The sequence below is a fragment of the Anser anser genome, assembly GCF_964211835.1.
Source record: "Anser anser genome assembly, chromosome: 19".
NCBI classification, from domain to species: domain Eukaryota; kingdom Metazoa; phylum Chordata; class Aves; order Anseriformes; family Anatidae; genus Anser; species Anser anser.
This window is the reverse complement of record NC_139740.1, coordinates 9,065,510-9,087,703: the sequence shown is the minus strand read 5'-3', so window position 1 is coordinate 9,087,703 and position 22,194 is coordinate 9,065,510. Positions and strand designations below refer to the sequence as shown.

Genomic DNA, 22,194 nt, shown 5'->3' with positions numbered 1-22,194 from the left:
ATTTCTCAGATCCTGAGCATGGGGCTCATTTTTTGTCCTTTGACAGCCGCTGTAAATCAATAAGGCAGTTGGAGGTCACTTGTAGTCAATCAGTAACCAGAGCCTGCGAAGGGGAAAACACTAAATATTTGGTATAAAAACACAGGCTCCAGGCTCACAGCTCTGGCTCGGGGTGACGTGCTCACAGCTGAGGAGCAGCAAAGGGCTCTCACCGACTCCAGCAGCTCCCAGCACCCGGGGCCTCTGGAAACCTGGCTCCGCACAACCCTGATGTAGATATCCAGCCCGGCCATAATCTTTTCCTGGCAATCGGCTATATGAGAATTTCACACTATGTGCACACGGGGCGAATTTCAGCAAAGCAGGCGTGAGGTGCTTCAGGCAGAGGAAGCAGGGCTTGTGTTGCACGGTGCTCGTTCAGTGCCAGCTGCGTTATTCCTCCTTTTTGCAGGAAGCCATGCAGGAGCTTTGCTTCAGCCACCGCCCTCGGGAGCCTAGACCCACAAAGGGGAATGATTCTTGTAGGGGTCCCTAATTCCCTTTGAAACAACTGGGAGCTAAGCTCTTAAATACCTCTGCCATCTGAATCATATTCCAGTGGCGTCATCATCTCTGTTTGCTCCTACTTCTGGAGCTGGTTGCCCATCAAAGCTTCTGCCTGACCTCATCTCTGACTCCCACAACGTGAATATTTCCTCTTTCTCAATTTCCTCCTTCCTTTGACCTTAGCTGCTCCGGGGTTTGTGCTGATGCAGGCCCCTACCTCTGAGAATTACGCAGCCACCTCTCCGTGCTTGCTCCCTCAGGGCCCTCACGCCCTGCACTGCCAGGTCCTGTAACAGGGGTGTGCTCTGTCAGAGGCTGCTCGCCGTCACTTTTTTGCTGGTATTTTGTCCCTCTGCTAATAGAGCTCGGCTGTGCAGATGGTTTGCACAGTAACCTGTGACTCATTTTCAGATCCATATGCTGGATGGTTTCCATTCAGCTGTAGCTGCAGGGTTTGCAGATCAATGCGTTGCACTTTTCATCGTCGCTCCAGACCGGGAGGTGGGCAAGTGGTGCCGGTGCCAGCGGCTCTGTGCACTCCTGGATCACTCACTCTCTGTGCACTCCTGCAGCTCGAGGGTCCGGCACACCTCCCGCTCCATCCCTGAGCCCTGCAGAGGTCCCTGCAGGTCTCTGTCCCTGCAGGTCCCTGTCCCTGCTCCCTCTCCTCCCACACATTGGCTCTACCCGCTGCCAAGTTCGGCACAGGTCCCAGGACCTTCAGACCTCCCGCTCTGCCCAAACTCAGCACCAGCCCCGCTAACGCAGGTGGGTGTCCATGGAAATGCTGCTGCTCTCCATGCTTGGACACATTTTACTCAGCATTGCCCCAGCGGCTGCTGGCCTTTGCCATGTGCTTTGAAGAGGGTCGCCTGCCTCCTGCTCCACCACCGTGCTCTTTCCCAGCCTGCTTCCAGGCCAGGAGTGAAATCGAGTAGGCTTTTTCCTTTCTCTCGTACTTTTGATACAAACTGGCATTTCCATCCAGCTTTCTGACAACCTTAAGGTTGCCTTGAAATATGCACCCTAGAGAACAGGACAGAAAACTATGTGTGAACAATGCGAGAGGGATTTTCTGATCAGGAGCTCTGTGCAAGTACCTATTAGCCTTGCAAGGGCTTTAACTACATCCTTCAGTGCTTGGTCCTGTGCGTGTGCTTTCCTCGGGCTGGCTGACTGGTCAGACTTGAATTTTAGGCTTCTTAAGGGTTTAATAAGAGGCTGAACTAAAATATTAGCTTTGAGTGGCGAGCTAAGCTCTTCAAGGTCAGAAGGTGGAGAGGCTCTGCTCATGGCAGCCGTGTGCCCAGGGGAGGTGCTGCTGGGATGGCCAGGGATGGATTTTCCCCCTGAGAGGGGATGCCCACGGTATGGTTCCTTCTGCCTCAGGGAACAGCAGTTCTCAGACTGCGTTTTAGACTTGAGCACAGTAATGTGCTTGCTGGAAAATCCATGCATCAGCTGCTTTTTGCTCTCAGCAGCTTTTGCATCCAGCTCTTCTGGAACAACCGGGTACATCTCCAGAGCCACTCAAACACTCCCACACTTGCAAAATCCTTTAGCTTTTGGAAGAAAGGACCATATAAAGCCAGTCTTTATTAAACCTCCATCCTCCAGTGCCTCGGTGTTGGAAAGTATGGCAGGAACATGCCACTTCCTGCAGCTTGCTTGTATGACAGATGCCATGGCCTGGGCTGGGGGTCTGGGAGGGCAGCGGGGCTGGCACCTCTTGGCCCCAGTAAGGATTTGTCATGAGAACATAGGTAAATGTTACGAAACTTTAATTGGAATTTTTCTCACATATGCTCAGGAAAGGTACAACAAAAAAAAGCAAGCAGGTATTTTCTTGGTCAGCAGTCTGATCCAGGCTCCTCTCCCTCCCACCCAGCTTCTTCCAGAATTATACAGATAAGCAGAGATTTAGATCAGTTCCTGTTGCCGGAGCATTTCAGATGCAACCCAAGCCCAGACCACCAGGAGAGGAGCCCAGCTCTCTGCCTCCTTGGGGTCCCTGCCCATCGCTCGGCTGCTGAGCACAAAACCCACCATGAAAACTGAAGCTGGGCTCCACCTTTAACTTTTCAATTCACCTTCCCCACTGTTAAATTTCTGTCCCCCAAACCCTGACGGTTGCAAAACACCCAATGTGTGCAAGCTTTGGGGATTTAGAGGCTTGCATGCCATACTGAAGTACAATATCTACCTCCTTCATCTCCTTCTGTCAGCCCTTATTGTACATAGGTGCGCAGGAGCAGGCACAGCCCCCAGCCTGCCTGTTGGATGTCAGCATGGAGCAGTGCTCGCTGCACCTCCCACAGCTCCCCGAGGTGGGGTTGGGGGCTGCTCCAGCCCTTGGTTGCTTTCTGTGCCATGGTGGGCACTGCAGTGACCCAACCAAGAGGTGCCTTGGATGAGGTGACCCACCCCAACTAAGAGGTGCTATGGATGAGACTCACTGTGTAGCCCTCATGTCCCACTTTGACGGGCAAGAACATTCCCCAGTAGAGGCAGGATTTTTCCAGGATCAACCTTTTCTTTATTTAAGGATTTTTACATAGGCAAATGTTACATTTTTGGACACACAAATGTTAAAATGTGTATATGCGTGCTCACACCCACAGCCCACACCGTCTTTCTTGGGGTTTTTATTCATGCACATATATACAGTGGCCTAGCACAAGATGTTTTCCATCGTTTCAAAGCATGCCCTAAAATGCTCAAATTGATAAATATCTTTAAACTGTCCACTGTGTCTGTGTCCGTGCATTTGTTCTTCTCTGGCTTTGTGTCTGTGCATGTGTGAAAAGTCTGCAGACTGTGTATTGCACTTTTCTATTTTGGATTTCATTTTGACTGCTTTTATTTTACTTTCTCGCCTATAAAAACAGGCTTTCTGATGAAATTAAGCAATAAATCACTGCATGTGCTCAGATGTAAAGGATTTTCAAAAGCAAAACATCTGGCAGCACACCACCATCCTCCTGCCTCGCACTTTGTGTGATAGACAGACAACACATTGATTAAAACAAAAATAGGAAAGTGCAATAGAATAAGGTTGTTTGATGACATTGTTTTTATGACAGAAAAGTAATTTCAGGGGTGAGAGTGTGCCTCGGGCTTTTACATGGACCTGTTGTCCTGGGTTTAGGATCAAGGGAGTTCTTCAGTGGGAGTTTTCTCAGGTAAGGATTGCCAGCAGGTAGTAGTTGCCATTCAAAAAACGAGGTACAATCCAAAGGAAACTGCTAGGAATTAAAATAAGCAAATTCATAACACATAGATTGGTTAAATGTGCGCAATTGTAAATACAGACAATAATTTACAGGCTTTTCTCGTGAAATATATTAGTGCTGCTATGAGGAGACAAGAGTGTGACTTACTTATAATGACTTACCATAACATTTCCATACTGTAAATGAGACAGATTAAGTTGACATTATATATTACTTAGCTGTGTACCAATTAGCTACACAAATGCTATGAATTCCGTCATTTATGATGGAAGCTATATAAAAATTGTATAATTACTGCAGTGAGTCATCTACTTAAATGGCATTCCTATATGGACAAATTGATTTCAATGCAAGATTAGTAGCCTTTTGCTGCTGTCTTACGTGCTTGCCAAAGACCATACTACATTGTTGCTAAGCATCATTAATGGATTAAAATAAGGGTTCTGCATAATTCCTACACTGTATCTTCAAACAGCTCGTTTAGTTTGTGCACTAGCCTAGCGCTTGTTAGCCCTACATAACACACAGGTCTGGGAGGCTGACACATGTGCAGGAGGTTAATGTAATCCTAAGAACTCTTTCAAAAGCTCACAGGTTTTCTTGTGGATGACTTCGCGGAGTTTCCGTACACGCCGGATGCTGGAGGTCCCCACAAAGCTGTCTGGCTGTAGGACAGCCATGCCATTGTGGACGTCTCCCATGATGATGAGCTGGCCATCCACTGTGGTCATGTTGGGACATGGGCAGCTCCAGTCCATGTTCAAAAGAGTGATTTCTAGTGGTTCCTTCCCCAGGAATTTTAATCCCATTTTTTCATCTTTGAGAATCTCCTCCACTGTCACCAGGGCATGTCCTGAGTCTTGATCTTCGGTCAGTTCTGTTATGCGGCCCAGGATAACAAAGTCGCTTTTGCAGAAGCTGGTCACCAGCTTCTGGCGTGGCTTGCAAGCTTTGCAGTGCGTGTTCTTTGGGAAAGGGCACATCTCTTCACATGCCTCCCGGCTCTCAAAGTTGTTCTCATTACCTCCACACCCGCCATAAATGAAAGACTGGCACTGCTTTGTCAGGCTGTTATAGGCCCACCTGGGCTCGTAGGCTTTGCAGTGGCCTTGGAGGGCTGGCAGATTGCAAATGTTGATTGGGCCGTTCATGCATGTTAACATACAGTTCTCATAGGTCTCAAAGTGGTTGAGGTTGCTGTTACAGTTCCCGTAAATGAAAGTAAAGCAGTTGTTTTTCTTTGCATCGTAGTACCACCTGGTCTGCTCTTCTCCACAGTCTTCACTGTCTGGTTGCTTCAGGCACTCATCAGTTGGAAAGTGTGTTTTGTTCTGAGAAGCTTCTTTGGATGTGGGTTCTCCTTTGATGACTGACAAAGGGAAATCAGCCCTGAGAAGGCCACCGCTGTTTTTGGCCGTGCAGGTATAGATGCCTGCATCTTGAAGCTGGGTGTTGTAGATGACCAGCTGGGCAATGTTGGTGACCACAACATTCCCTCTGACGTGATTTGGCTTCATAATGACTTTTTCTTTCCCATCGACCTGCTTCTCCCATGTGATTTCTGGCTTGGGCCTCCCTGTAACGTCGCAGAGGAAGCTGACGGTCTCTCCCACATAGACTGACTGATGGACGGGGTTGTTCACGAGAGCCGGCGGCAGGATATCGATGATCGTTGTCTCGGAATAGGCGGTAGTAGGGCGAGCCGTTGTTTCTGGGGGGATAGGGCTGGTGTTCGGCCAGGTAAGGTGGTATCGACAGGTGACTACGTTCAATGTGATGCCCTTGATGCAAGCTTCTGCATCCATGTAGCACTTGTTGTAGTAGGTGAGCCCGTCAGAGGCACAGGTGAAGCTCGGCTCCTTCTCACACCTGTCCTTGCACTTGCACACGGGCTGCCCGTCCCAGATGTCACACTCTGAGCCTTGCTGGATGCACATGAAACGGTCGCAGGTTGCCTCTTTGGGCATTCCCACCGGCCCTTTCTTCCCCTTGACGTCCATGTACCGAGCCGCCACACAGCTCTTTGTCCCACAGACATTGGGACAGCACTTCTCAAAGGTCTCGCATTCCTGCAGGGTAAGAAAACAACCCAATTACTGGGGACAGAGTTAAGTCCTCTTTAGAGACCCAGTAAGCAGAGACCCCAGAAACTTTTAAGGTTTCAAGCTCAGTGGACCGAAGTCTTTCACTCGATCCAAAGCTCAGTGTCCCCACTGGCACCAAGTATAAACCCCTCCAGTGTCTCCCAGGAGGTGGCTGAACACGTTGGGGGTTCTGAAGTGCTTCAAGAGAAGCCTCTAGAGAAGGAAAAGGTATTGCTCTTTCTTAAACACTAACCACATCATAAGTCTTTCCTAGAGTCACATGGACTGCTTGACTACAGAACTAACAACCCCCCTTCAGCACTCCGAAATGCCTGAGGACAAGCCCTGAGAAACAAGAGCGGATGGAAAGACTTATCATATGGCTGTAGGCAGTAATCCTTCTTATTTTCCACAGAAGTATGTAAAGTATTATTTGAATTCCCTGAGACTAACAGCCTACTCTTGGAGGTAAAACTGCCAAGGATTTGTAATTGTTCACATTGTAGAGGAAATAATAGAATACCTCAAAAGTAAGGAAATTCTTGCTCCAAAAATAATTTTTCTATGGTATTTAGAAAAACAAACCCAAAACAGCTCATTATGGCTTCTCTGTCCTATTTTAGTCCTATTTTCAAATGCAGCATTGCTATTCTAGTAATTTATTACACCCCATCTTAGCTACAGTCAGCTCTAAATTGTGGTTAATTTTAGGAGAATTTTTGTCTTTTCTACAGAAAAGGTATTTGATATGTGTCCACTGAATCACAGTGGCCTTTTCATTAGGGATTACTTTAAGGGACCATGAACGTTGCTACCATGTACATGACAGGGCACGCTTCCACCATGTGTTAAACATCTGCAGCCCCCTGAAATCCAGCGGATTTCTCTGTAAGTGAGAACAAAATGTTTTTTAAGCTACCAAACTCAATAGTTTCCCCTGAGTCCAGTATCCTTTCCTTATTGGGAAAAAGATGACCTAATAACATAACTCTTTCCCTATTTCCAGCTGCACATTACTAGGTTTCAGAAGCAAAGTTGCAAAACGGTTTCAGCTGAGGTTAAGGAGCATGGTTTAGCAAAGTCAGACTCCTGCATGTGAGTTCCCAGGACTCTGCTCAGACAAGGCTAAAGTGAGTATTTTTATCCAGTGGCTTCTGGCTTTCAGGTTTTGACCAGTAAATTATTAAAACAATGTTCGCTGCTGCTGCTGGGTTTTTAGAAGTCTTTTAATATTCATTGCTGCACCTGGTAGTTAAAATAAAGAAGGCTTTATCGGGACTGACGGAAGTAAAAAGAACACCTTCGTTCATAACACATGGGATCCATTGGAGCAAATCTCTTCATTTACTAGATGAGCCTTTTTCCCCTCTTTTTTTTTTTTTTTCCTCCACTACTTCTAGTACTGCAGAAACAACATGGCTGTAGAGCACGAATCCAATGACTTCTTTCTGCACGGTACGTGTGGCTGTCAGCCTGCTTTGGGCTGCAGGAGCTTTGCTGTTGATGTAAGAGGCAGGAAGAGCAGGTATTTTCAGATGCCAGCTTGAGCTGGCAGTGCTGACAGGTTGAAAAATGTTTTTTACGGTGGTAAGCTAAGCACAATTTGAGCTGGGAGCATCACAGAGAACATCTGCTTGGTCATTTTAACTATGCCCCTGTTCTGCACTCCAAGCACGCTTTATGTTTCAAAGTGCAGAAAAGGCTGATGATTTACATGTTAAATCAAATGATTTCATATAGAATTCCCTCCCCACCCCGGGAATATAAAGCATTGATGATGGCTACCAACAATAAAGAACATCGTGATACTGCTAAAATACTGTGGATTGGCCCCAAGGCATGCTGAGTTCTGGAGTATCAAATTCTGATGTTTCCTTTGACAAGAAAGCAAGGAAAATGAAAACAGAGTGGCTGCTATACCCACAGCAGCGTAAGTGACAGCTGCCACACACCTCCCCGCTTAACTGATAATTCATCAAACCTTTTCTATTTTATATAGGTCACGGGTCAATTAAATGCGTGCATTGTCTGGATCAAGTCCAGCACAGTGCCGGTGCCTTGCTACATGGAATAGAAAGAGACCGTGGTGCAAGCAAGCAAGCTCACCAACAAAACCCACCGCCCGCAACGCAGAGATATAGAAATGTGCATCACTCACCAGGTCAGCTTCGCACTCCCTCTTGCAAGTGCTCTGCGCGTCTACCCACAGGTTGGGGTTCATGTCATTTGGGCATATCCCCGCGTGTGAATACCGTATGGGAGGTAAAGCTCTCCCTTGCAGAGAGACCTCCAGAAGCAACAGAACACTGCTCTTCCCCAGCAAGATCCACATCCACCGAGTGAACGGTGCCAACAACATCTCAGAACTTCTCCAGGGCAGTGGCAGTGACCGAGCTGGAGGTAGTTCTTGTTTGCCTGGGGTTGCTTGTTTTGGTGAGCCTTAAATTTTTGTGGAACCCAAATGCACCTGACTTCTGTAAAAGCTTCAGCAAGCTCCTTTGCTGCCTCTCCTGATAGTGCAGCTTGGTCTGGACCTCATTGGATTAAAGGTCCTAGGAAGTTACCCCCTTATTTTAAGAGAAACGCTAATAGTCTGAGCAGAGTTAGCTCTATTTATACCCTGCCTCTGTTAACAAGTCAGAAAAAGTAAACTTGATTTCTTTGACAGGCACACGCTTCCTATGTCCTGGTGGCAGTCAGACAGATTTGTTGCAAGAAAAAAAAAGCTGGAAAGAGTTTAAAAGGCTGGAACTGGCACGGTGGGACCCCTGCATGTTTCTGAATGCAGGGAGGCCTTCTTAACCCCTTTAGACCTAAAGTACTTCCCTATGCTAAGAATGGCATTTACTTCTGAAAGGGTACTTGTCTAAATAACAGGGACCCACGATCAGGGGATTTCCCCACGGCAAGGGGCTACACAATCACTTGCTAAAGGGAACAAGTAATAGGATTGAAGCAATTAAAGCTAGAATATCATATTTTAACAAAGGAAGCAGGGAAGAAATAACTTATTTAAACTTAGGATCTGCAAAGCAGAATGTCTTCATAACTCCCCCCCCCCCCCGCCCGGGGCTCCTCCGGGCTTTTTTTCACTGTGGTGTGGAGATTTCCAGGATGCTGCTTTTACTGTTGCCCTCCAACCCCACCAGCAAGACGTTAAAAGTGTCCCTGAATTCCTCCACATTTCCCGACAGCGAGATCCCGTCATACAGTGCATTGCTGACCCCTTTAACGGCGACAACAAAAAAAAAAATAGTAGAAGTTCAACTCTATGGAAACCTGCATAAAGGAATGTACAGCATTTTTGCATTGGGGGGGGGGGTGTTGGAAATTCAGTCAAGCTGAGTTTGTCATTCCCTGATTATTACAGCAAGGGGCCGATCCTGTTTGTGCTGAACACTTGCCAAAAAGTAGAAGCACATGGCAGAAGCTCGAGCTGCTCAGCACCTGGCAGGATTAGAGCCTCCAGGCTGAGTTCTGGGCTGGCTTGGCCGGATCCTGCTGGGTGCCCAGGGCCTCCTGGGAGGACCAGGTGAGTTTGCATCCCAGGAGGGGGTCAGCAGGGCCGGGTCGGCAGCGCTGCTTCAGGAGGAGGGATCGTGTGGGATGCACGACCCGTTTTCTGCTGGGTTTATTCGTGTAGGGCTGCTTTTTGTGGCTGAGCATGGGCCCAGTTCTCCCCAGTGGTGGTGGTGGCAGCAAATCAGTGTGACCAGCAGCTGCCGTGGACAGGCCTAAATGCAGGCAATGCCCAAGGAACCGGGCTCCTGCTCCTCCTCGGTACATTTACGTGCCAGCGTGTCCTAAGGACTTCCTCCGAAAGGAAGGACAAGCAACCCGAGAGAATCTTCCCCCAGCTCTGGCATTTCTGTGGCACCCCAGGTTCATGGCAGAGGCTCAAGCAGTTGGGATTTATGTGACCGCATGAACGATATGCACAGCATTTGCATTTCGTATGATGTGTGGAGAGCGGTTGTCCAAATTAGCTATGTATAAGGAGTGAAGTCAACCGCCAGGCAGCAGTTTGCAGTTGATTTATTCTCTCTGAAACTTTAGAAACCTGCATGACACTTGTACAAAGTGCGGCTGTGCGCAAAATGTTTTATTCAGTACTTGTTTACAAAGACAAGCGCAGCACCCTGCGATGCCTAAAAAAGCCAACCCAAAATGACACATTCCCAAGAGGTACTTAAAATTCTTACAGCTCTATTAACAACAAAATCACATGTATTAGTGGTTCTGTTGACTAAACAAAGACACTTTATATTGTACAACTGACTACAGACAGGCTTTGAAACCAGCTGTACATGGGTCTGGCCGCGCGCGGCTGTCCGGGCGCTGGAGGTGGTGATGTCCAGGGGGGTCTCACTGACAGCTGCTGGGTGTGCAGGGGGGGGGTTGCCCTCGGTTCATGGGGCTGCCACCACGCAGAAATCATTTTTTTCCCTACCACCCCCTCTAGGGTCCTCTGGGGCTGTTTTACCCCATTCCCATGATGGGCCAGAGGTGGGTCTGCAGAGCTCCGCAGCCTGGAGCCACAAAGCCACCTCCTTGCATGCTTTGGCCATGCTGACAAAACACCCTGGGGGCCCACCCCAGGTGGGACTCCCTTCAAAGAGGAAGGAATAACCCTGTCTTATTTATTTTTCCCCTCCCAGACTGAGGATGGGTTGCCCAGAGGCACTTTTCAGCCACGGGGGAGCAAAGCAGGGCTCTGAAGAACCAGACGCAGGCTCATGGCATATGAATGGAGCAGTCTTCTGCTTTGCTATGGCCACCTCCATCCCGACGGATCTTCTCCAAGGACAGGTAAGCCCCCTGTGGCTTTCTGCTTTTGGTACCTCATTTTCATATTCAGCATGTGCTGGCCAGGCTGGTGGAGCTTAACGGGGGCAGGTTAACCACGGAGTCACAGAATGGGTTGTGTTGGAAGAGACCTTAAGGAGCAGATGCATGGGACATGCGCTCAGCTGACTGAATTGTATCCCTCTTGCAGGTCAGAGGTATCACTAAAGAAAAGGCCACCTGAATGTCTAGATTTGATGTCTTGTCACACCAATGTTGGGTCAGCGTTTGGCACAGTGGAGGGCAGCAAGGACATCCCATAGGAGCCTAGATGACTAAGAAAAAGGACAAAGAAATTATCCTTAATGATAATGATGGTTTTGTTGGGTCGCTGTACTATTATACATGAGGCACAGGAAATTCATGTTAACTAAGAAATCAGGCTTTCAGTAAACCTTTTTCATAGGAAGCTTCTTAGGGAGTCAAATCCTGCCTTAATCCAATGGAAATGGGACAGGCGCTGTGCCCCCCCGACTCCCACCACTCCAGGAACAGGGAGCGCTCAGCCCTGGAAGGATCTGTCCCTTGGCCACTTGAACCCTGCCAGCAGAGAGAGGACAACAGCACCATAAATCCCTCTGTGAATGCCGCCAGGCAGCTCCTGAGGTCAGAGGAGGCTCCAAATAACCCTCGGCAGCTGTCCCATCCCAACCAGGACATCACAGAAAGGCTGTGACATGGCCACATCCAGGAGGTGACACCAGCATGCAGATGGCCCTGGGACAGCAGGGACCCGGCTGTCCTAGCACAGGTTGTGAGAATGATGCCCTTGGTATCTTCTGGGTTTCACTGAAGGCTCATTGCTCACCTGGTTTAAATTAGATTAGCTGCACAGTGGATCTGACTGGGTACTCCAGGACAACACCAGCTTGTGACAGCTGTGAATCAGAGACTGTCAAAGTGCCTGGGCATGGTTTTTCTGTTCTTTCTTGTTTATAAAGTATCATGCATTTTTTTTCCTTTAATATAAGAAATAAAATAAAGCTTATGCTCAATTTTCTCTAAACAATTCTGTTCTGATCATTGAATTTATGGTTTATCTTGGCTTATGGACTCAGTGCCAGATACTGCTGTGAAAAAGCTCTTCACAAATGAGTTCACGCCTTGGAAGAAACCCCACTACTACCCCAAAATCACCCTTTCTGATCAAGGTGTTGATCTGAGGCTGTTGGATGGGGACCTGGGAAGAGCTTCCTTTGGCTCGCCCATGGACAAGCCTGAGTCCTGGTGGCACAAAGCAGTGGCCTGGCTCTGTTCCTGGTGGTGGGGACACGCGGTGCCCATCTGACCCTACAGCACGGCCCTGAAATCCCTCCCAGGACACCCACCTTCCTGGTTAAGGCTGTTGATCTAGACTTGCCTTAACTGTGGCTATTTTCATTAATGATAATTTCTTTGTCCATTTTCTTACTGTTTCTAAGCTCTGATGGGACGTCCCTGCCCCTCTCTGCTGTGCCAAAGGCTGCCCCAATGTTTGGCGTGGCCCCTTCCAACTGAGGAGGGAAATGGGATCCTCTGATGCACAAACAAGTATAATTGTGGTGTTGCTGTGTTTTTTTTTTCTTAAACCACTGCTAAAGGAACAGTAAACTGTTGATGATATTTATTAGGCAAACTGAGCAATCCTCATCTGGAGTTACTAAGTGGACGGCGGATAGATTTGCTGGTTTTATTGTGGAAGGGCTCTTGGCAGGAGCTGCCACCGTGCAATGTTCGACCTCCCATCTCCCACTGATCTCTGCCTCGGCAAAGGGGCCCTTGCAAATTCGGCCTCTCGTGCTGTCTGGGCCGGCCGCCACTTGGCGCCAGCTCTGCCAACACAAACACAAACCACCCCCTCTCCAGGCACAGCCGCGATCCAGCGCTGCCGCCTGGTAGCTTGCTCGCCATGGCTGCACCATTGAGAGCCCCAACAGGAGGGTTTGGCTGCCTCGGGAGCACGTTCCGTAGGAATGGAGCCCTCTGCTCTGTGGGTGCAGCCTTGGAGGGCAGCAGGGCGCTGGGCTGGCTCCTGCCCCTGCCCCGAAGGAGGGAGCTGGCTGGGCTGGAGCCGCGTGCCTCCGCCTGTGAGACCTGCTTCAGGCAAAGCCTGGTCCACCACTCCCACATATGGTGTCCAAGGCTGGTATCAAGTCCCTGCCCTTCTTCAGATAGACGACTAACACCCGCCCTACCTGCAGTGACCCTGAGCACACAGGGAGCCCCGGGGCAGGCTCTTTTGCAGCCCCAGCATCACCAGTTGTAGGCATCAGGTGGCCTTTGTCACCGCACAGATGCAAATGTAATGGAGAGGAAAAGTTCTTTTTAAAAAGCTGTCTCATTTAGAAAGTAGCGATGTTCCATTCTGTATATAAAGCTTACTGTTTTTAAGGCAGATGGCCTGGCATTTTAGCGGGAACGTCCTCGCCAGATCCCCTTTGGAGCACAGCAGCCAACCTCTTGCCTCAAGCAGTAACGCTGCTTCCAAACCCACATTGAAATCTGGAGGATGACTCTGGGACCTCGGCTTTAGCTTGCTTTAGATTGTAAAGGGCCGAATCTCCCCTCTCGAGTGCCGCAGTGCTCCCCTAGCCCCACCGGGACCTGTTCAGAGCCTGGGCTATTGGGGTCGCCCAGGAAGCCCAGCCTGGCTGCCCACCGCATGCGGCTGCTTCAGGGCTTGAGGCTTCGCAACGCCTCCACGTGCCCCGTGCTGTGCGTGCTTGAATTGCACCTTAGCTTGAAAGGGAGCAACAAGCAGCCACCACCCCATAGTGACAGCCCTCTGTGCTGTTTCCTTCTCCCCCAGAGCAGCTTTTTCCCTGCCTTAGAAGAGTGTGTCTCGCGCTGGCCCTGGCCGAGCGAGCAGGATTTTCGGCCCCACGTGATGCACCTCTGAACATCAAAGCAAAGGCAAAGGCTGAGTTACACAGAGAGCTCTGGAAGCACATGCACATGAGCAGGGGCAGATTTGGGCTGAGGGGAAGCAATGGTGTGCCTGGGTCCTATTTTCAGAGCTATTTGTATGCGTAATTAGTGGTGGAAGCATATTTCAGATTCCCCCTAGTTAAGATTTTTGTCAGCGCTCCCTGTAAGCGGCCATAGCTAACGAGAGCTGTTTTGACTCCTGAAATAACCCATCTGAGCAGATAACAACGTGTAAGGACAGGCTCAGGGAACCAGGGCATATTTAGAGCAGCGATCGCTCACCGAAACGAGCCACTGTATCTGTGCATCCCGCCTCGTGCGCAGATGCTCAGTAAGCAGAAGTTAATGTAGTTAGACAAAAAGGCTTAGTTTGGGGGAAAAATCAATAATGTTAGGGACTTTATTACAGGGTTATGGGCCACCTGCTAGAACTCAGCATCAGGCCTGCATTACTTTGTGTTTCGGTACGAGCTGATGGCATTACACTCAGGCGAGGCTAGCGCCAGAATTATTATTTTATGCTTCGGCAGATGGCTTCTGCTCGGGGGTTTTATCTTTGAGTGCAGACATTCGACTAATCATCATTTGCTTTCTCTTTCTCTGCTAAGTAAGCTGGGCAGGAAGCAATTGCCAGTTTGATGATGGTTCATTATTGCTAGGTTTATTCTGTCTGAAACAGCACAGTGAGAGGCAAAGAGGGTACAAAGGAAGATAATCAACTGGTTATCAGTGAGATATGTGGAAAAGCTGGGCGCGGGAGCCTGCCTTGTGCCGGCCTGTCTCCCTCGCTCTATCAGAAGCAATGCCTTAGATACCCCACAGGCAGTTCAGGGAGGCTATGGAATTGGTGTCTTTGGGTTGTGAAGATTGCAAATGTCAAATGCTGGGAATGAATTCATCCTGCTGTCCATCGGGAAGGTTAGCTTGAATAACAGCATGTTAGGAAACACTGGCACCAAATCCATGGTGTGCAAATGGATGGAGATATTCCCACATCTTGCAGCACTGCTGTTCCTGCATAAGCCATGGCGTGCTATCCTTGGAGGCGAACCAGTACATTTGTGGTTGCTGCTGATCTTCAGTTTTTCTTGGTTCCTGTTCTGTTTGAATGAAAATTCAGAATACAAGGGCCGGCACGGGCCTCAGGCTGGGTGCTCAGCACATCTTTCACCAAAGCACGTGATGTTCCTCCAGGAACGTGAGTTAATTTAGTACCATGTGTATGGCTGTAGGAGGCTAATGGATACTATTAAACCCATTGCACAGATTCACGTCAGTCTGCCAATGACCCTAATTCAACCGCCCTTATTTATTTTAAGGAATTTAAAGCCGGGAGGAAGTCACTTGCTGAGAATCACACAGCAGCAGCCATGAAAGGCCGCAGTCCGAGACCCTGCTTCTAGCCCCACGGGCACCATTTGCTTTTCAAAAGGCTAATTCAATATAGAAATGTCATGTTGCTTTTGTTTGTGATGTGAGTCAACTTATGCAAACAGTAAGGTTTTAACCTGCTGGGCAAATGCTGTTACACTTTAATTTAACTCCCCCAGCTCTCATGTTTCCTCCTTGAAAACCCAGAGTTTCTCCTGGTTTGCACTGTAAGCGTTAATTCCCATAGTGTGAAGGCACCAGCTCACCATCACTCTGAGCTGCTCCTTTTAGAAAGTTTATGAACCTTTTCAGCAGACTGAGCTGAGAACTTTTAAGGTGAAAGACAACTGCTGCAAATTTGCTTGTTTTTGTGCTGCAAAGTCAGCTCCAGCCGAGCAAAGACTTCACCAAACCACTGAATGTGCAGCAGTTTGGAAGCCCTCGCTGTGGCTGGGAGCCCCTCCAGGAGATGCAGCGCGGCTCCCAGCGACTGGGCTCGCCATCAGGCAGTGGCCGCTGGCTTCGCTGGACGACCTGGAAGTCCCAGAGCTCCTCCGAGGGTTTGGTATCCAAAACTTAGCTATAAACAATAATTAATTCTCACAAAATGGAGCTATTTCCATTTCTGCAAAGATCATGAAAGCCTTTTAGCGTCAATTCCATCTTCGTGGAATTTAAATCTAAATTAGGACAAAAATCTTTTTAACTGAGGACTTATTGCCTTCATTTGGTTTTGCTGGTTGTCTGCGGTCCTGGCTGTGGCACAGCACACGCCAAGCTCTGCTGGTAGAAGCTCAGCCAGGAGCAGCCCTGTACGTGGGAAGCTGGGCGTTTTGGCAGCCCAACCAAAAGGTGAAGTGCTCTGCTTCAGCCTGCAGTCCCCTGCTTCACCGCCAGCTCCGAGTGTTGTGTGCGCTCAGCAGAGCCTGAATCCAGATGAAGGCCATCAGGAAGAGCTCATAAATCTCCGCTGGGCCACTGACACCACTACTAGAAATGCCCAAAGGTGACTAAATGCAGCCCTGGTATGAGCAGGGTGCCCTTCCCTGGCATTCAGCTGGCAGCAGGTCCGAATGCGGGCTGGAGATTTCACAAGGTTTGTCTGCAAAGCAGTGAAGCTCTGTTTCCTTTCATCTTTCTAGCACGAGAGCCTCCTGCCTGCCCTGGGAATGGGCTGTTTGTCTGCATTGAATGGCTTTTTTCATTGTTGCTCTTTCTAATTTCAGCTAATTCAATGTACATTTTTATTTTAATCTTTTCTTGTTTGCGGCACAACGCGTCCACCTGCAGCCTGCACGCAGCGGGGTTCAGGGAGCTGCAGCATTTTGCTTTTCGATGGCAGCGTTGAAGATAACCAGCCCTTGATTGCCTGATGTGATGGTGGCTGGCAGCACGATTGTAGGTAATGGTTAAGAGATTCATGTGGTTTAATCGTTATAATTTTCCTGTCTAAGGAAATTTTCCTTCCTAAGGCCCGTGTGTTGGGCTCATTGTGTTATCTAACCAATTGCTGGGATTGTGTTTTAATGACAACCGCAGCAGGCCTTCTCTGCCTAGTGAGGTACAAAGGAATCGTAGCATCATCAGAGGCAAGTGTTTCAAACGTGCTCTGTAATGGCCTGATTTTTTCTCCAGTTGAAGGCGATGGTAAATATTCTCCTGACTTCAAAGGGGAGCAGGGTGAGGTTGCAGCCAAACCCTCCTGGAAATCCCACCCAGCGCTTGATTTTCCTTGACCTGAAGGCCAGCTCAGTCAGCTCTGCTTCTACAAAGGAGCTTTCAGGAGTGATTTTAGCCACTGCTGCAAAGCCAGAGGACGACCGAGCCCTCCCAAGTGCTGGTTTCTCTTCTACAGCTGTCTGGATGGCATTGCTTTTGCTCTCTCTTTGTTGATATTTAGGGCAACAGGATTCCTAATTAGTTACTTCAGGCTGGTGGGGTGAACTTGGGCCAGACTGCCTGTATTGGCGTGGGTGGATGTGCGGTACCCTCACAGGACCTTCGGCTTTGTATGCCTCAGGCATGACAACAAGTTGGCCTCTGTGCCTGCAAAATCATCATCATCTCTGCAACCCGTGGCTTGAGCTGACTGTGTCTCTTCCCATCCCAGAGGAAATGGTCTTAAATTCAATTTTACGCTTTTTTTTGTGTGTTTCTATGACACTGTGGTTACAGATCTCTGGTGTGGAAAAATCTTAATTTTCCATACACTTATTTCCATATACTTAACTAACTTATTTCTAAAATCAGTCAGATTTCTCAATCAATATGGAATTATTGTCTACACAGGACCCATTCCCACTTCTGCCACTGACTCGCTCCGTGAGCTGAGACCTATTACTCCCTCTGTGCCACGGCTTCCCCCTGTCTGAAAGGGGACATAAAACTCACATGGGATTCTCAAATTTGTCTTGTGAATCCCATCGCTCTGCTTGCCATCACCTCAGAAGCAACTTCGGGTTGCGATGTGTGACTTGCTGCAACCCCAAAACTGCCTGAAAAAATGAAGTATGCAAAAACCGTATCTGCAGCCATTTGTTTGTGCGTCTGGAGCTACAGCCTTGCTGCGAGAGCTCAGCACTTCTTGGTCACACAAAGGCAAGCTCACAGCTGAGAACTGCAGATCAGCACTGCCCCAGCCATTCGGAGGGGCTGGAAGTATAGCATAGCCCTTTCTAACTCATACACACGTACTTTCTTCTTTTCTTTTTTTTTTCTTTTTCTCTTTCTTTTCTTTCATATTTTTTTTAACTTTGCCATAGCTAAAAAACAAATAATTTGGTGTTTCAGAACATATACTTGGTTTGCACTCTCTCAGCTCCTTCCCAATTTCCTTGAGGAATCTCTGGCGTACCAATGGGTTAGACATAGAAAACCAGGTTAGCGCACAGTAGGGGCTTTCATGGCCACTAATCTTGATGACAAAATTATTTGAACAAACACTTCTTGTGTCACCAATATATATTATGTAAAACCTTGTGACTTTGATTATGTGTCTATAATACAGATTAGTCTGTTTGGGTGTTTGGTGCTGACCTCCAATAAGCTCCTAAAGTATTAGCAAGAATTTGCAAGTGACAGGCAGGCAGAGGTGCTGTTCTGCCTAATCCCATTCTCAAAACTCTGACTATATATGTCTGAACAGTTTCTGTTGCTTTCCTTAAAGCACTGGGTTATTTCTTTCTCGGCCCCCTCCCAATGGCCTTTGTCCTTCTCTCCGCTGCCTTGATGTATCACAAACGTTGAAAGATTTAGCTAACCTTATGGATTAGAGCCAGGAAGACAGCAAGAACAAATTTAGAATAGGAGGCAGAGAATGTACCAGCTGGGAGGTGATGCTGTCAATCTCCATGGAGACCTCTTTAGTTACAGCTTTGCTAATTACTCTGTTGAATTGTATAGCGTCTGGTTGAAAGCCCATCCAAGTCAATGGAGAGTTCCTAATTGACTCGTAGCTTCAGCTGGCCATGTCTCACGACCATGAGGAGTGCACAGGGCATAGCTCCTAAGTGTGTCTGGTTATGATTTGCATTCGTGGTTTTCTCCTTGACAGCCGAAATGCAACTGAAGGAGAATTCAGACCTTGATGTGGTCTTCTGCATGGGGGCAGCTTCTCCTAAAGAAACACAGCCCTTCAGAAACAAGCTTAGACCTTGGCTTAGCAAAACACTTAATGTTTTGCTTACAAATGCAGGTGAACCATCTCCACTGTCTTGTTAACAGCACGTGGACTTGCTACACAAGTTGTCTGCTGCAGGAGATGAACTGGGACCAGATCCACAGAAGCTTTTGGGCTCCAAACACCCACGTAGGACACGGCCCTGAGCAGGAGCCAGGCAGCTACATACATGTGCCCTGTGTCCCCCGGACAAGCCAATTTCATGGCTTAGGAGAGCAAAGCAAGGGGCTACAGACATGGACAGAGAGGAATGCATCCAGATGCCTGGAGAAAAGCTAGAAAGGCACCTTCTCGGCTTGGCTTTCTGGGTGCAGACACCCCTCAGCTCAGAAGGCTCCACAACTGCAACGCGAACAGCAACAGCCCTCAAGGGGCGAAGTTTGGCTCCACGCACTGCAGCTCAGGCTTGCCATTACTTGAAGCCAAACTGGCTTTAGACACTAATCCATGGAACAATTTCCAGTTGTTATCAAAATCTACTGGGCTTCTTAACCACGAGTCCCTGAGCTGATGTACCACCCCCCTCAGGTTCCAGTTCTCTGGCTTGTTTGTTCAGAAACGATTTATTTGTCCTACAAATAGGAACAATGTTAAATTAACAAATGAAAAAGAAAAACAGCCACACACCATGCCTGATTTCTAAAGGGGTTTAGCTGTCTGAGCAGATCCTTCTCCTGCAGATCACGATTCCCCTCAAAATCAAGGATATTTTCCAACCCTCCATCAAATTTCACTATGTGCTGCAGGCGTGAGCATCTGCGTGCTCAGGTGAGCGCTCACACCTCCTGCCACCCTGCAGTTAATGAGTCCTGTGTCACATCCATTCTTCAGGGGTCTTCTGGTGGGATGTCGATGTAACTAGACAGTGGGATACAGAGGAACCATCTAAGATCTAGCACCTGGCTGATGCTCATGGAGAATGGATGAGATGTGGTGCAACACCAGCAAACATGAAGGGAAGAGTACAGCACTGGAAAAAATGAGGCCTGTCCTAAATCCCAGCCCCTAGTACCACTGTCACAGTAGCAATTCCTGCCTGGCAACTAGGTCAAAGTTGATTTTAAGTCAAAGGAAAGGCAATCAGTGTGTTCCCTACAATTTCACAATTCAACAGCGTGCTGAAAGTTTTTATTTACCTCAGCAAGAACAGAGGGGCTTAGGGAAGGGCCTCAGCCACCCTGTCTCAGGTACTCGTCTGACACGAGGCAGCTGGAAATTATTGGGTTCCAGGCTCGTTACCTTTGGCTGCTTTGACAGTAGGTGGGACACAACAGGCTTCTCCAGAGGACGATTTGTGTGTGCTATTCTTAGATGCTTACCCAAGGATGAGATGAAGCAGTCTCTGGGGTGCATGTGTCTTCCCTCTGGCACACAGCGAGCACTGGATGAGGCAGACTCAGACCTGACAACACGGGGCTTTGAATTTAACCTAGTTCTCCTCCAGTCCCTCACACAGGTACTTCCATGGGGCCAACAAAATAAACCACTATAACACAAACTGCTTCTCCTGTGTGACTTTGACTTCTTCTGTGCCCCTCTCCGCCGCATTCAGACACTCAGTAAAAGGCCCAAAGCGAGCTCGGTAAGTTAGCTTAGAGCTAGGCAAATATTGGGCTTGACTTTTAATTTATTACATCTTCATTCTCCACCAGTCCTGCCATCTGCCTGAGCCTTAGTGCTATAAAGCTTTAAATCTGTGTGTGTATGCCTGTTCTTGAAGTACAATGTTCAAGTTTTCTGGCTATCCCTAAATCTTTTTTCTAGTACACTTATGTGAGTACAGGTTGGTTAAAATTGTCAGAAACATTTTTCTGGTGGGTTGGGTGGGGACTGAGTGCTTCAAATGCAACTGTACAGCTCTATCTATCAACTGTAACTGGGAATTAAACCTTTAAAAAGATGTTTAATAATAACCTTAAATGACTGAGAAGTCAGTTAAAGGAGCTGGGGAATTAAACCTGAAATGCAAAGGGAGTGAAAAACTTTTCAAACCTTAAAAGAAAAAGAGGGGCACAGGCCTAACGGACAGACCGTGGTTTCTCCAAAAAAGGAGAAAAGAACCAATACAGAAGTTCGGTCCCAGAAGCCTGCAAAAAGGCAGATATTAAAACTAAGCCAATAGAATCTGGAAAGCTTGTTCCAAGGACAAAGAATGGCCCGACTCTACACAGACACGTCCCTTGTGGTTACTCCAAGCAGCAGCAGGATGTCAAAGCATGGGACAACGAGTGCTGCTCGGCGCTGCCTTACAAGTTCCAGTGTTCCCATTGTCGCCCACAGTCTGCACGGACTTCACCCACGGCTGGTGGATACGGATGCCCCTTGGGTGGTGAATGCACAGGGAGTGCTGAGCACCTGTAAATCACAGACAAAAACCCAAATAGCACTTGTTTGGGCCCCCCACGCACACTCTTGGTGTGGCTCAGAGCAGTAGCTCAGCGTTTCTGCTGAAGGCCAAGGACTTTAGGAAGCACATTTAGGAGGCACACTGACTGCTAGCTTTTGGGCTGGCAGCACAGCACAGGGTGCAGATCCCAGCAGCATCCAAAGGAGATGGCCAGCACCCTGCAGCCCGCACAGGCCCTGCTGCCCACACTACGGAAATACATGTACAGGTGTGAATGGGGGCTTGCCAGGCATGGGCACAAAAACGACTGCCATATGGTAATGGGGAGGGAAGGAACAAGGAAAGAGCATGCTCTTGGCTTTTCTTGTTTCTGGTATGTGCATGCTAGTGCCAATAAATGGGGTAACGCATGCGAGTTTGGGCTGAGGCTCCAGGGCGCAAGGTGCAGACAGGACGGGCAATGGCGGCTGGAGTCAAGCACACTTGCTGCTAATCCTCTCCGCACAGTCTTTCTTGCGAGAGGAAATCTTATGACTCCAGGGAGAAGTACATTGTGTAACTAAGCAGTGGTGAACCCGAGCTGCATTTAACAGGGCTTGGCACAAACACTAGAGAGTAGGATACTCATCCCCAGAGAGCGTGAGAGAGCCTGTCCCCGTGCATCGCCTTCGAGTCCTTAAAAGCCCTGGCAGTGGCCTTGGGAGAGGAGCTCAAGCAAAAAGAAAAGCCCCATAACCCTAAACAAATCCGCTCATTGAGCAGGGCTTCCCTTCCCTTGTTACAACATTGCATAACGCCCCTTTGCACTGTGCAGAGTTTTGAAATCTGCAGGATCAAAGCTGTATGGAGACACTATGGATGTGCTGGGGAAAATTTAAAGGCGTTTTACAACCGTAGCAAGAAGTGCAAAGCTACGCTTCGGGCCCTTCTTGCTGTTCCGCTATGACACCTAGTGGCACAGAGCAGTTTTACCCGTGGCCTAGGGTGTATGTTTATTTTTCTAGGCCTCATCTTGCTCTCTTTGCTTGAATAGATTTTCCCCGTTGGTCTGAGAGAGGTCATGCACCACTTTGGAAGAGGCCCACAGGCTATTTTGCTCCTTTATCCTATTGGATTTTTTTTCCAGGTTTAATAAGTTGGGATTGCTTAAAGCTGTCGTGGTGTGGTAGAGAGTATTCTTGC

The 22,194-nt window shown here is 48.4% G+C and overlaps 1 protein-coding gene and 1 long non-coding RNA gene across 4 annotated transcripts; one reads left to right on the top strand and one right to left on the bottom strand.

Annotated features, from left to right (window-relative positions):
• Window positions 1-2,058: 2,058 nt before the first annotated feature.
• Window positions 2,059-8,222, bottom strand: WFIKKN2 (WAP, follistatin/kazal, immunoglobulin, kunitz and netrin domain containing 2; the record flags this gene model as incomplete). 3 transcript variants are annotated; one of them, XM_083805711.1, is made up of 3 exons in its annotated part: window positions 2,059-3,791; window positions 4,372-5,848; window positions 8,022-8,222. In XM_083805711.1, 3 exons carry the CDS (start codon window positions 8,220-8,222, stop codon window positions 3,760-3,762), a joined length of 1,710 nt encoding a protein of 569 aa, XP_083661837.1. In that variant the 3' UTR covers window positions 2,059-3,759. The 3 variants fall into 3 exon arrangements, with proteins under 3 accessions (XP_083661837.1, XP_083661838.1, XP_083661836.1); XM_083805712.1 differs by having other exon boundaries at window positions 2,059-3,788; XM_083805710.1 differs by having other exon boundaries at window positions 2,059-5,848.
• On the top strand, window positions 5,856-20,488 carry LOC310884237. The gene is made up of 6 exons (XR_014574090.1): window positions 5,856-6,751; window positions 6,870-6,993; window positions 7,863-8,263; window positions 9,234-9,395; window positions 10,522-10,672; window positions 10,860-20,488. It is a non-coding gene; the product is annotated as an uncharacterized lncRNA (long non-coding RNA).
• Window positions 20,489-22,194: the final 1,706 nt, after the last annotated feature.